Raw genomic sequence first — 15,451 nt, 5'->3', positions numbered from 1 at the left:
ATGCCGTAGCCAGCAGCAAGTAACCAGTTTATATTGTTCCTTGTTTTTCATCGGAAATGTATGGAAACTGCTTTTCCCATTTCTTCTGTCTGTTTCAACACCTTCTAAATGCACGTTTTGCCATGTTACCGGCAGACTGATGTTGCATTCGAGGAAAGTGGGAAGTCAGTTTCCAACCTCCGATCTGGAAAAATATCACTGGAGCCCCTCCATTATTTGATCGCTTACGAGAAGGCAGGTTTGCTGGAGGTCAAAATGTCATTTGATGGCCAAAATAAAGAAAAACAACTTGTCGCAATCAACCATCGTTGCTGTTTACATTCGATTAGAATGCTTTGAGGTCGCAACTGGTACCATCTGACCGGGATAAGTCCGACTTCCCACCTTCCTCGAATTCAGTGTGAGCATGAGTGGCTGAAACACTCGTCTCTATTGTGGTCATATTGCGCATTTAAAAAACTAGTCCTGCAGAATGAAAATAATCACGGCAGTTTGGTTTGACATTGTTTTGGTACAAAAATCTGCATTTTGAATTTATTTGACTATGTAGAATCTGCTCGTTGATCTACATGTTTTTTTTTATTATTATACTAACTCGGCCCAATTGACTCGCGCTAGCTTAGCCACTCCGGAGCCCTGAAACTTAAAAATAAATAACAAACTACACACAATTTGTTGAAATCAACTCCACCGACTAACTGACTCGAAGATTAAGTCTGATGTCAAAAATTCTAAACTTCCCCTTTAATGTCTTGCAAGTCTCTTATTACATTTCTGTGGAGAACCTAAAAAATGTGTTTGTTTACAAGTTGTAAAGTATCAAGAACCTTCTTTTGTGAATGGTTACATGAATTCAATATAGTGGAACTTCGGGTTACGGATGACCTTATTAATGAGTGCAATGGAACCACGATCCATGCACGTATGTCATTAAAATATAATTTAGTTTTGGAGCTTGAATTGATTAATTTCCATGGGGAAAATTACTGTTGCAACCCGATATTCCACAGTACATCCTACATTTTATTTTTCCTTTTCAACCTTTGTACATTAAACAAATTTTTCTTTCATGAGGTTATCGCGTGTATGTATTTGCAAGGTGCTGTCAAAGCAGCCTTGTGTTGTATAAATAAACACGCCCTTCCTTCTTTGAAACAGCAAGGAAAAGTCATCGGGGCATTTTTGGGGGGTTATTCTGTTTAGATGAAGCTTGATGCTTTAGTTTTAGTGTTCCAGCCTTGACACTGAAGTCATTTTCATTTGAGAGGGCTAAGCAGCTGTTTCCTCAGACCTTTAACCTGACATAGACTTTGAGAATTTGAACTCCCACAAAGCTACATACCGGCCTTTATTTAACTGTGCCTGCTAATGTGAACTTTGTTTGTGTCCCGTTGCAATAATGTCGTCTCTTGCCTGGCGCGGCCCAGCCAACCAAGAATGGATTGGTAAGCAAGAAGCCAATGTTGATGAAATATAATCATTTTCACAATAGTTTGTAATCATGCATGCCTCTAATCCCAGTAATTCTAATCTCCAGCATTTAACTCTGTGGCGGCATTTGTCCGTCTATATCATCACAGGAGACAATGATTTTAGTAGCAAATTGCAAAAGCTGGCTCGCATTTGCAAGTCAAATGCCGCATGTGCTTTCAAGCAGCTTGATGCAATCATTAAGATGGAGCAAAAAAAAAAAAAAAAAGAATAAATATTTCATTAGAGGTGAAATGGCACGTCTTGGTGTCAGGGGGGGATTGATGTTGTGATTATGACTTAAAATCATTCGCTAATCAAATGCAAGACATGAATGACTGCAATGATTTGTGTTTTGGGTTTTGCAAAGATAAGTAGCATGCTGCAGCAGGTTGTACCAACCCCCTACTCCTCACCCCAAACTCCCCTAGTGCACGTTCTCACTTGGAAAGTAATTACATCAAGAAGAAAGTCTTGATTTTTAGCCGCACTTTACTTGAAAAGGATGAAACATGACAGGCACAAAGTAGCAGCAATAATATCTGAACACGGGACTTCCTTAAGCTTACGTATGTACACTCACTCACTTTCAATAGTGTTATGGTTTTATTTACGGGAAATAAAATGATTACACAAATGCCTGTTGGTTGTTGCTTTATATAAGTGCACATAAGAATTGTGACAGTTCAACAAAATTTTGACTCCAAGTCAAAAAGCTAATCAAAAACTTACAGAATCATGGACGCATTTCAGTGGGACAGAATGAATTAATTGAATATACCTATTATATTTATTCGTATACTGCATATTTTATTTTCTAATGAGACCTGGCTGTTATTGCTGCCATTTATTATGTCTTTTTTTTATTTATTTTACTGAAGATAGACAAATTCCATGAGAAATATAACACCCACCCCCCCCCAAAAAAACAAAAAAAAAAACGGAAAGTGATCATTCAGAATATGAAGTAATGCGATACCTTGATTTTATGTATCTTTTTGTTAATTTTATATGATCTTTATTCAGGAATCTCACAATGGGTCCATAGCAGACACACCAACAAAAGAAAGAAAAGAATACCTTACATACAGAGACATAGTAATAACGTGACTAGAAGGGAAAAATAGAAGTACGAAACAACATCAAGAAGGCACTGGCTATCTGTGCACAACAAACAGGCTTTTGTGCCAGTGGCGCCACAGGCTCGAACTATATCTAAAGCTATTTGTCGGGTCTTAAATTCATTACAATATTATTTTCAGACTCATTTAGCCAACACATGAAGTTCTACATCAGTTTTCTTAAAAGCACATTAAAGGTGGGTAACTCAGAGCTAACAAATAATTGGCTGGCGTTGTACCATCTCTAGGCACATGCAGCAACAGCCTCAGGGCATCACTGTAGGCCACACTTAGCCTCCGCATACAGTTAGCCGTGTATTTTGACCACAGGTGAGCAGTATAAAATGATGTACAGTATGCCCTAAACAGTGAGGTTTTAACATGGGGGGAGCACATAGAAAATCTTCTTTTAAGCATGTTTTCCTGTGCATAAAGTTTACAACGTCAACCAAACTTGCAATTCAATTTACTCATATCAAATATAGACAGTCAACATCCTCAAATGAAATCAAGTAAATTCCATCACCCTCTTGCCACCCTCCAAAATAGCTCCCATCATGTATAAAAATAAAAAACATGGATGACGGTATAAATAACCTAGAATTATAAAGCACATAATAACCATTTTTGTTCAACATCTGTACAGTACTTTCAAAAGGGGTGTGGCCTTTGAGTAACATAAACTTTCCGCGTAGCTGATTGTAAGTACCTATTTAGTATTTCCGTGTTCGACTGTACAGTAAGTAATATTCAATAGGGAATGGGACGTACTACGTCACTGTTTGGACGCGCCTCCATGCTGGCAATATGATTTACTTCCGGTTCGGCAGAGTCAATGCGGATTGTAACGTGTGGTAGTGCTAAGCTAACTCTTTCGGTGTTTTAGAAAGAAAATATGGGTGCTTATTGTTGCGTTACTGGGTGCAACAGCATCTCCTACGACAAAAAAAGGGGTTAGGAAAAATGGACTCACTTTTCACCGTTTTCCTGCATGGAGGACCAAATATCAGATCACGAAGGTACGACGGATGGCTGGATTGCAGCGGTTCGTCGGAAAAGCATTTCTTATGATCATATTTCTGCTGGAATGAGAGTGTGTTCCTGTCATCTCTACTCTTGTAAGTTGAACGATTTATCCACTTTTGGTTTCAATACGTTTTTCTTTTTTTACACCGTTGTGTAAATCTGCCTCGGTAGCAATGCTCGCCTACTACGACTCACCTACCTGTTGTGTTCCTAGGTAAACCTGCTGACAACACATCCCGATTTGTCACCATCTCTCTTCTTGGATCATTTGACAAAGAACATTTGTTCAATGGAGTGGTTCCATTTGTCCTGTGTCGGACTCAAACAAGCCCCTGCTGCAGACGCCATCTGGGTCTGCCCTTCTCGTCGATGAACTGCGGGCTTTTAACTTGTGAAAATGCAAGAACTGTAATGCACATATTTATTCTGCCTGGCTATTTAACTATGGCCAGTGACGTATTATAATTATTATTATTTTTTAAACCACTTTGACAAAGACACGTTTCATTGTAATGTTGAATTTATATATTCTATTATTATTTTTAAATTATAATATTCTTATTTGCACTTATGGAGACTTTAGACTGTCAATTCAAATAGTGTTGGAAAAGTTGCAATACCTAAAATAGAAATGCAAGAACTGTAAAGTACATATTTTTACACCTTTATTTACCTAAGGCCACTGGATGTTTTTTAACTGCTTTGAAAAAATACAGGTTTTGTTGTGATCTTGTATTTATATAGTATATAGCTTTTTATAATGTATTATGTATTATAATATTTGCTGCCCCCTGCCAGAGTGTGGGCCATTTTGTACTAAAAGGATTTTAAACTGTCAGTTCAAATACTGTGTTGGAGACTAGTACTTGCAATACTTAAAATGGAAATGCAAGAACTTTAAAGCACATATTTATCCTGTCTGGCAATTTACCCAAGGCCAGTAAATAGTGTTTTAAACTGCTTTGGCAAAGACACGTTTATTGTGATCTTGTATTTGTGTATTACTTATAATTATATAATATTTGCTGCCACCGTCAGAGGGTGGGCCTTGTTTGCACTAATTTAAAGATTTTAAACTGTCAATTAAAATATCGTATTGGAGAAATTGCATTACTTGAAATAAATCTATTGCAACTTATCAGTCCCAGTTCTTGTCTACAACACTGTCCAAAAATTGTCAATGCATATTCCAAATAGAATAACAAAATTAAGTCACCTGACTTTGTAATTATTACACCTGTTTATTATGAAGACCTGAAGTAAACAACAAGCAGTTACAGTTTGTCAAGAAGTTGTTCAAGTCATGTTTTGGTATTCATATTTTATTGACTTTTCACAACAACACTTGGGATCGTGTTTGTAAGAGCAGAGCAAACTGAAGTTTCAGCGTGCACTCTTCGCCTTTCCAACCTCTCATAACGCTCCGATGTGGTGCGCTTGACCTCAGAATAACCCAAGAAGAGATATGGTGACCAATCGGGATGTGTTGTCAGCATTTCATATGCAGGTTTTCCTAGTAACACAACAGGTAGGTGAGGAGGAGTAGGTTAGCATTGCTACCGAGGCAGATTTACACAACAGTAAAAAAAAAACACACAAAAAAAAACGTATTGAAACCAAAACGGGTAAATCGTTCAACTTACAAGAGTAGAGATGAGGGGAATACTCTCATTCCAGCAGAAATATGATCATAAGAAATGCTTTTCCGACGAACCGCTGCAATCCGGCCATCAGTCGTGCCTTCGTGATCTGATATTTGGTCCTCCATGCAGGAAAACGGTGAAAAGTGAGTCCAGTTTTCCTCGCCCTTTTTTTAGTCGTAGGAGAAGCTGTTGCACCCGGTAACACAACAATACACACCCATAATTTCTTTCTAAAACACCGAAAGAGTTAGCTTAGCACGACCACACGTTACAATCCGCATTGAGTCTGCCGACCCGGAAGTGAATCATATTGCCAGCATGGAGGCGCGTCCAAACAATGACGTAGTACGTCCCATTCCCTATATATGCATATCGAGCTGGCACTCTAAAAACATTTTGGAATGCAATACAGAGCAAAAGCTCAACTAAGTGACGGTTCAGAACTCGAAAAACTCGTACGTTGGGCCATGTGCCTCCGTATAATTTTCTCATCTGTGTGCACTCCACACAGTTTGTGTCCTAACATAATCTATCTTGGATGCAAAGAAATAGCTATGAGCATGATCTGTTCTCATCTGTCTTGAATTAATATTAATGGCATGCATCAAGTCACTAGAAAGCCGAAAAATGCGCCTTCTAACTTTGCGGTGTGTCAAATGTTTCATTCATCTTCAGAAAATTGTTGCCATAATACTAGACATTTCCAAATGGAATTACACAATTATGCCTACTGAGACATTAGGACAAGAGTCTGTGGGATTTATGTATTTATCTGTCTGCATCACATTCAGGTCCGGTTAGCTCACATGGCAGCAGAAGCAAAACTGAAGGCTCCCTTTGCAGATGAGCTTCCTTCCAGACAGGCGCAGCTTGCGACACTGAAAAGCAAAGACTTTGACGTCCTAGTAATTGGAGGCGGAGCCACTGGTGTCGGATGTGCCTTAGATTCAGTCACACGCAGTAAGACCCCTTAGCTCATTCAGAACTTTTTTTGAGTAGTCTATTGAGTCTTCCCGTCTTTTACAGACCTTAACACTGCTCTTGTCGAGAGGAATGACTTCTCCTCAGGGACGAGCAGTCGAAGCACCAAGCTTATCCACGGTGGGGTGCGCTACCTCCAAAAGGCCATCATGAAACTAGACTATGAGCAGGTTTCAAATTTACCTCGCTACTATTCAACATCTTTGTTTGGTTGTACGTATTTTTCTTGAGTTTTCCTTTTCTGGGACAGTACATGATGGTGAAAGAGGCCCTCCACGAGCGAGCCAACCTCTTAGAGATTGCACCTCACCTATCAGCGCCACTCCCCATCATGCTTCCTGTTTACAAGTACGTCATCACTCAGGGGACATTAGATGAGAAGGTCAATTGTCATTTATGACATGGGTTCGGGTGACAAATGTACAGGGTTCCCGCGGGTCCTTAAAAAGTCTTAAAACGTCTTAAATTTAAAATCCAGATAATCATGTCTTAAATTATTTTAAATTTAATGGAAAATTGCAGTAGATACCATGGCTTTTGTACATTTTACATCCAGTGTTCAAGCATCATCCTAAACAATGGATTGAAAAAGGCATAAACATACCAAAACATTGTTTGTGGTGGTAACGCCATCAGTAAAATAAATAAAAATAAAATAAAACGTGTACTATCTGTAAAACCGTTGCAGCACAAACGATAGTTTTTACAGCACAAATGAAAGGTAACATTTCCAGGTGAGTTGTAATTCCAAAACCATAGCATCACAAACATATGGAGGACCAGGAGTGCAAAAATTAATTGAATAAATACACAATTAAATAAATTATTAAATGTTTCATTAAAATGCTTCTTTTTCAATATTTATTTCAACGTTTATTTATTTCAATAATTATTTCAATTTTTATTCATTCTTTCAACTTTTTATGTATTTCAATTTCAATAGTTATTTTTTTTTTACATTTTATTTATTTCAATTTTTATTTATTTCAACATTTATTTCAATTTTTATTTATTTCAACATTTATTTATTAATTACAATGTATAATTATTTATGTCAACATTTATATATTTATTTCAATTTTGTATTTATATATTTCATTATTTATTTTTTTCAACATTTATTATTTCAGTTTTTATTTATTTCATTCTTGCACTCTTGTTCCCCTTGTGCCGCTTGAAATAATTTTATATGTTATTGGCTCATCAAACTGTCACAACGGGGCACACACGGCTGAACTCAAATGCACGAGAAGAGAGGATTCCAATGTCCAAAAAGTGTTTAATTCACAAAAGGAGATGTAAAAACAGGATTCAAAGTACAACACAAAACAGGCAATGGCAAAAACTTATCTTTGAAGGATGATGGTGACGTAATGGCCTACTGATTTCCAAAACACTGAAAACGCACTGGCAAACTACAACAAACAGAAGGAGTATATAAGGACTACGGCTAATGGCAAACAGGTGTAGGCACTCAGGTGATTAGGGAAGGAAATGCAAAGCTGACTCAAGTGAACACAAAAGAACCCACCAAAATAAAACAGGATGTGGCAGGACTAATTCAAGGCCGCAGACGGCGGCTTGTAACACAAACTCGGTGAGCGGGCGTGAACTAGGCGGGGTTTGAGTTGAGCGAGTCAAGCTACCTGGCTCTGGAGTCAAGATAGTGCTCCTTCCTTCCCAACATGGCAGCATGGCAGCGATTGCTGAGGTTCTGTATGAGCTCTCTGTCACGACAAATCGCTAACATGTCCCTTATCAAATCCCGAGAAAGCTCATGCAGAACCTCAGCAATCGCTGCCATGTTGGGAGGGAGCACTAGCTTGACTCCAGAACCATGCAGCTTGATTTGCTCAACTCGAACTTTAATTATTGCACTCCTGGCCCTCCGTACAAACGTAGCACAAACAAACCGCACCATTGCAGTTCCATACCGTTATAGATGGAGTGGTTGTGTGACGTCATCACTACAAATTTAACTTAGAATACTGTGATCCCTCGCTACTTCGCGCTTCAAACTTCGCGCCCTCAGTCTATCACGAATTTTTTTCAATTAAAAACAAAAGAAATACAGATAAGCTGTCCCGCGCCGACCGTGTTGTCAGTCTCATTCTCGCTCCCTCTCTCTCCCTGCTCTTTGTTTCCCCAGGTAAGCAGTGCACGTGCACTGGAGGTGCTTATTAAAGTTAACGATGTTGAGAGATGATTGTGCTTGATCTTTTCAGAGTCGTCGCCGCACACGTCAATCATCGTTTAACTTGTTAAACATTTATTTTGGCAACTCATTTTGTGTACGTGAGAGGATTTGGTGCGAGGCTCTGTGTGCGCATTGCTGGGGGTGGCGGGTGCTAGAATGAATATGTGTGTGTGGCAATTTTCGAGGCAGCCGGACGTGTTGTGATCGCGGCAATTAATGCCACCAAATGTTAAAAGTGATTTTGAGCAATTTGTCATTTCCACATGTCACTCCAAGAGTCACAGCAAGAGAGGTAACAGAAGCATTTAACAAAGCCAAGCATTTTTCGACTACTGTACAGTACTTTATTGTTGTTTAAAAATAATTCGGTGGGACAGTAAACAGTATTTTTTTTTTAAAATTATACTTTGGGGAAAAAAAGGGGAAAAAACATGTCTTATATGTATCTCTTTCAAATGCTAAATCTGAATAAATACATTGAACACACACACACACACAAAAATTACTGCGCGCAAAGGAACATTTTGACAGCACAAACGAAGCACAAACGATTGACACAAATTTTAGCTGATTCAAATCAAAATTGGTTGACCTCAGATTGACCTACAAAAAATTGTAAATATCTCAAAAATGATTAGTGGCACAAACGAAACTTTTTACAGCACAAATGTAGCACAAACTATTGAAATCATTTTGTATACATTTGCATCTGATGGGGGGGGGGCAACTTCACAGTGGTGGAAAAAAGGGGTCAAAGTCATCGAGTCGCCCATGATAGGAGAAAAACACCAGCGGGCTGTGGCAGCAGCTCTGTGTTTACAGTTAAATAAAATTTGTTTTTTTCTTTGTCAGAAATTCTTGTGATGTTTTGGTTGTAAATGATATTTTTAAGGTCTTAAAAGTGTTTTAAAAAGCATAAGTTTTGACTTTTAAAACGGTGCAACAACCCTGAATCCTTGTGCCAGCCGAATTTTTGTTTTAATCCAATCATATCCTAATATGACAGAAAAACATGCTGTTAAGATGTCTTTTCCAGTTTTCATGATGTTTCATTAGTATTTTTTGTTAGTCGTTTCACAATGTAAGCAAAGTTAGGCTAATGAGTTATATTGATTGCATTTTCAGTCATTTTATTTCTTCGCAGTATGACCGCTAAAGAGGGTAAATAACTTTACCAAATTGTGCCAAAATATCAATTTAAGCAATTGCAAGTAAAACTTTATTTTCACCTAAGTGTTCAAGCATGCGTCAAAGAGTGCTTTTAATTTAGTCATGGAGTTGAATACATAGTTATTTTGCCAGTGTTTCTAAACATGTCAATATGTTTGTTCAAGGTGAGCAATTATCTGTCACGTAGAAAAATTTTGATTGGCAAACAAATTTGCCAACCATTTGTAAGCAATTTTCCTGAAAATAATGTATGGAAAATATAAAAACATGTAGTTTCACTAGTATTTTTTTTTTTTTTTTATAATCTGTGTCCAAGATGGTGGCAGCTTCCGTATTATTGGGCTGGCATCAAGATGTACGACCTTGTAGCCGGGATCCAGTGTTTAAAGACCAGTTACGTCCTCAGTAAGACCAAAGCACTGGAGCTCTTTCCCATGCTGAAGAAAGACAAGCTGGTGGGAGCTATCGTCTATTATGATGGTCAGAGTAACACATTTTTTGGTTATTTTCTTCATGTCATTTTCTTTAAACAGACTATTTCACTGCGATGATTACAAGAAATCCCATACAGTGACAAATGCAAAGACTCAAAGAGACAGTTGAAACAAAATCCATTAAAAAGACCCAACGCCATCACGCAACTTCTAGTCCCTTCCAAACATGTTGACAGGTCTGAAAGGAGGCAATTGTTTGTTATCTGATCGAGTTTGAATGGGGCTAGTCCAGTTGCGTCAGAGTCTTGTGGCCTCAGGCAATTGTCCTCCCAAACCAATGAAAATGACAAATTTCCAGATGATGTGTGTATTCACATGTTCGACATCCCAAGCCATGTATTTTCTTATTGTTACGAACGGTGTGAGGAATTCCGTTCCCAGGCTTCTCACAGGATAAAAAAGCACCTCAAAATGTAGTGTGTGCTAGTTTGCTGCAGGCTAAAAAATGCGTCAGAACATTGTGCATGGATTAGTGTTGTACATTCCACCCGCATCTTCTGCTGCAAGGCAGCGGGAGGGGGATGTTTTGCAAGGGGTGCATCTTTTTTTCTCTCTATTTATGCCATCTGGTACAATCACGCTTGTGACATTTCCAAGTCTGACCTTCTCTCCGTCGGTGTGTAGCTGCAATTGGGCAGACTGTCTAAGCAACAAATGTCTCCTGCCTTTTGGCTGGCTTTATTCTCAGTAGGCAACCAATTGGCCTTTGTCTTTTTATTTCATTTCACTTAGTGATATAGCCATAATTTAACTTTTGTCGGCGTTCGGTGCTATGTAAGTACTTGTTCCCCTCTTCAAACTTTGCCCCTGTTGCCCTACAGGACAGCACAATGATGCCCGAATGAACTTGGCCATCGGCCTCACTGCGGCCCGCTACGGTGCTGCCATAGCTAACTACACTGAGGTGGTTCACCTGCTCAAGAGTAAGGACCCTCAGACCGGTATTGACAAGGTTTGCGGGGCGCACTGCCGGGATGTGCTCACAGGTGGGAAAAGATTGCCACGTACAAAGAGAAGTCCATTACTGTTCATCACATGATTACAATCAACGAATTACATTTTAAAGGAGAGGAGTTCGACATTAAAGCCAAATGTGTGATCAATGCCACTGGGCCTTTCACGGACTCAGTGAGGAAGATGGATAGCCAGGAAAGCCAAAACATCTGCCAGCCCAGTGCCGGCGTGCACATTGTCATCCCCGGTTACTACAGGTGTGTTATGTCAATATAATATGCACTGAACTTCAATTAATCCCACTTTTCTTTTTGTTCAGTACAGTGTAAACATTATAAACTGCAGCAAATGTATCATAGCAAAGGCTAGAAGTCACTTTCCTTAAGGATGTGTTTTAGAAATGAATACTAAACAGGCGATTTAAGCTGTTAAAAAAAAAAAAAAAACTTAAAAGATTTAAATAGGGCTGTCAAAATTATCGCGTTAACGGGCGGTAATTATTTTTTAAAATAATCACGTTAAAATATTTGACGCATTTAACGCACATGCCCCGCTCAAACAGATTAAAATGACAGCACAGTGTCATGTGCACTTGTAACTTGTTTTTTGGTGTTTTGAGCATGGTGTAATTATTGACATCAACAATGGCGAGCTACTAGTTTATTTTTTGATTGAAAATTTTACAAATTTTATTAAGACGAAAACATTAAGAGGGGTTTTAATATAAAATTTCTATAAGTTGTACTAACATTTATCTTTTAAGAACTACAAGTTTTTTGCTTTAACAGAATGTTAATAATCTTAAGCCATCTTGTTGTTTTATTGTTATAATAAACAAATACAGTACTTATGTACAGTATGTTGAATGTGTATATCCGTCTTGTGTCTTATCTTTCCATTCCAACAATAATTTACAGAAAAATATGGCATCATTTATAGATGGTTTGAATTGCGATTAATTACGATTAATTTTTAAGCTGTGATTAACTCGCTTAAAAATTTTAATTGTTTGACAGCCCTAGATTTAAACTGTTGCACTGCAAAAACACACTTCCTTAAAACTAATTAAATTCCCTTTTTTTCCAGTGTAAATCTAATAGAAATAAGTGAAATTATCTGGCAGTGCTAATAGCTAGGCTTTCATCAAGATGAAAATCAGCTTATCAAACTTATTTCGAGCAATAAATTAGTATATTAATCTTCAAAAAAGTTGTAAACACTCATTTGAATGAATGTAATATTTTTTGTAGAATAAGCAAAAATCACATATTCTAAAATCACTTATTCTAAGCGGAAAATAAAGCAACTCTAGGTACCTTACAACCTTTATAGAATATTTTCATAACATTTGTGATAATACGTCGACTGACAACTAGTTGAATTACACCTCTTTTATATCTTGAGGGGTCTGTATCGCTTTCACCGGCACTAATTACCTTTAATGAGGATGGCAGGAACCCTGCCACACAAAAAAACCTACAAATGTGCTGACTGCTTTACGGCATACGTCACTTACCTCTTTCCCCATTCATTATAAAGACGGAAGTCGATTCAACTTCTGCATAGATGGCAGAGCAACAAAAAAGACAAAAAGTTTTGTCTGAGGAGGAAAAAAATTGGGAAGTTATCAGGATATACAGAATAAACATTGGCCTTGCTTTCACTCGCCGGGTGGGTGGGGTTAGCCACACTAAGCCACTCGGTTGCTAACCATCATATACTAATGTTTAGCCACAACTGGATTCATTACTTTATCACTATTCATCCTTCACACAGCTGTCGAAACAGAAATGTCGTTTAATCCATCTGCATCTGCAGGCAACTGGGAGATTGATTTTTGATTGATTGATGATTTTACGACACTGTGCGGGGTTGCGCTGATCCTCATGGGAAATGCAGTCTTCCTTAAAGGGATCCACGGATAGAAAGACATGTAGTTCTTTAAAGATAAATGTTAGTACGAGTTATACTAATTTCATATTAAAACCCCTCTTAATGTTTTCGTTTTAATAAAATTTGTAAAATTATTTTAACTAGTAGATCACCAATATTGTTGACGTCGCCGGGCAGTGACGACACATGGACACGCTGCCGAGCTTCCACAGTGTCACTCTTTAACTACATAAATATGTCGTCGGTTCTGCTCTTTGAATTTGAACCCCAGCGGGATATTAATGAGAAGGACAGCCCTGTCGATATTTCACAAAACGAGCAGCAAAAGCTAAATGAACACGAAAGACAGAATGAGTGGAGTAGCATACATGTGTCAAGTTCGCTAGTGACAGCAAGTACTCTCCTGCTCTAGTGACGGAGCAGGAGAGTGTGTGATGTCACAAAATATTTGCAGATCTTCACGGTAAACTATTGTGTGATCCAACTTATTCCAATATTATTACGGAGATTGCTGTTGTGTGCTTTATACTGTATATGATTAGGGTATACAGTGAAATACATCAGTTTGATTATTTTTGCATCACACAAAAACGTTGATAGTTGGCCTCTAGTGAGACGTTTGATGACGGTTTGTCTTATTTTTCTCACGTAAAAGCGCTCTTCATGTTGATGATCATCCTCCCAGTGTTCTCAGTTGTCTCAGCTTGCTTCCCGGGGAATAAGCGACTTTGGGTTTTTTCATTTGCCCGCCGCCCTGGTTTTTGGAATCCTCTCCCATGTGCAGGTATTTTTTCGCCTTTTACGGCTCCTCGCCGCAGTTTTCCCTTAGTTTTCTCCTATTGTCTCCCTTTTCGCGATCGTGTGCTTTTTGTGTGTTCAATAAACGCTTGTACGCAACCCCTCTGCATTTGTTGTCTGCATTTAGGTCAAGCCTCGCTTCCGGATTCGCGGACCGTTTGTTGCTTTTCATCTGAGGACTTGAGTTACTGATTGCAGCTAATAGATCGATAAACAATACACATACTATCGATGAAGAAAAAAATAACATGGTCATTGTGGTGTTTCTTGATTGTTGCCAAAAGGGTGGTCTTGAACACTCCCTTAATGAAGTTCCAGTGCGAAGTGGAATATGAGAATCACGTTTGCTCACAATGTGTCTCACGTGCTTAAGGTACAAATAAAGTACACGACAGTCCTCTTAAGATCTCAATGTGCAAAATATGGCGTCATTATAATCTATTGGGCAGAAAATGATATACAGTGCCTTGCAAAAGTATTCGGCCCCCTTGAATCTTGCAACCTTTCGCCACATTTCAGGCTTCAAACATAAAGATATGAAATTTAATTTTTTTGTCAAGAATCAACAACAAGTGGGACACAATCGTGAAGTGGAACAACATTTATTGGATAATTTAAACTTTTTTAACAAATAAAAAACTGAAAAGTGGGGCGTGCAATATTATTCGGCCCCTTTACTTTCAGTGCAGCAAACTCACTCCAGAAGTTCAGTGAGGATCTCTGAATTATCCAATGTTGTCCTAAATGACCGATGATGATAAATAGAATCCACCTGTGTGTAATCAAGTCTCCGTATACATGCACCTGCTCTGTGATAGTCTCAGGGTTCTGTTTAAAGTGCAGAGAGCATTATGAAAACCAAGGAACACACCAGGCAGGTCCGAGATACTGTTGTGGAGAAGTTTAAAGCCGGATTTGGATACAAAAAGATTTCCCAAGCTTTAAACATCTCAAGGAACACTGTGCAAGCCATCATATTGAAATGGAAGGAGCATCAGACCACTGCAAATCTACCAAGACCCGGCCGTCCTTCCAAACTTTCTTCTCAAACAAGGAGAAAACTGATCAGAGATGCAGCCAAGAGGCCCATGATCACTCTGGATGAACTGCAGGGATCTACAGCTGAGGTGGGAGAGTCTGTCCATAGGACAACAATCAGTCGTACACTGCACAAATCTGGCCTTTATGGAAGAGTGGCAAGAAGAAAGCCATTTCTCAAAGATATCCATAAAAAGTCTTGTTTAAAGTTTGCCACAAGCCACCTGGGAGACACACCAAACATGTGGAAGAAGGTGCTCTGGTCAGATGAAACCAAAATTGAACTTTTTGGCCACAATGCAAAACGATATGTTTGGCGTAAAAGCAACACAGCTCATCACCCTGAACACACCATCCCCACTGTCAAACATGGTGGTGGCAGCATCATGGTTTGGGCCTGCTTTTCTTCAGCAGGGACAGGGAAGATGGTTAAAATTGACGGGAAGATGGATGCAGCCAAATACAGGAACATTCTGGAAGAAAACCTGTTGGTATCTGCACAAGACCTGAGACTGGGACGGAGATTTATCTTCCAACAGGACAATGATCCAAAACATAAAGCCAAATCTACAATGAAATGGTTAAAAAATAAACGTATCCAGGTGTTAGAATGGCCAAGTCAAAGTCCAGACCTGAATCCAATCGAGAATCTGTGGAAAGAGCTGA

At 38.7% G+C, this 15,451-nt stretch overlaps 1 protein-coding gene across 2 annotated transcripts in view; it reads left to right on the top strand.

The window, feature by feature from the left end:
• Nucleotides 1-15,451, top strand: part of gpd2 (glycerol-3-phosphate dehydrogenase 2 (mitochondrial)) — a 33,761-nt gene that overhangs the window by 7,642 nt on the left and 10,668 nt on the right. Inside the window, exons 3-9 of one of the 2 annotated variants that reach the window (XM_057829323.1) lie at nt 1,428-1,445; nt 6,052-6,220; nt 6,287-6,411; nt 6,492-6,589; nt 9,925-10,088; nt 10,924-11,088; nt 11,169-11,313. In XM_057829323.1, the coding sequence (XP_057685306.1) occupies nt 1,428-1,445; nt 6,052-6,220; nt 6,287-6,411; nt 6,492-6,589; nt 9,925-10,088; nt 10,924-11,088; nt 11,169-11,313 (884 nt within the window). The remainder of the gene's footprint in view (nt 1-1,427; nt 1,446-6,051; nt 6,221-6,286; nt 6,412-6,491; nt 6,590-9,924; nt 10,089-10,923; nt 11,089-11,168; nt 11,314-15,451) is intronic. The other variant, XM_057829324.1, reaches the window with a different exon arrangement.

The sequence above is a fragment of the Corythoichthys intestinalis genome, chromosome 2 (genome assembly GCF_030265065.1).
Source record: "Corythoichthys intestinalis isolate RoL2023-P3 chromosome 2, ASM3026506v1, whole genome shotgun sequence".
Taxonomy (NCBI): domain Eukaryota; kingdom Metazoa; phylum Chordata; class Actinopteri; order Syngnathiformes; family Syngnathidae; genus Corythoichthys; species Corythoichthys intestinalis.
The sequence above is the reverse complement of the archived record's forward strand: the minus strand, read 5'-3'. Positions and strand labels throughout refer to the sequence as shown.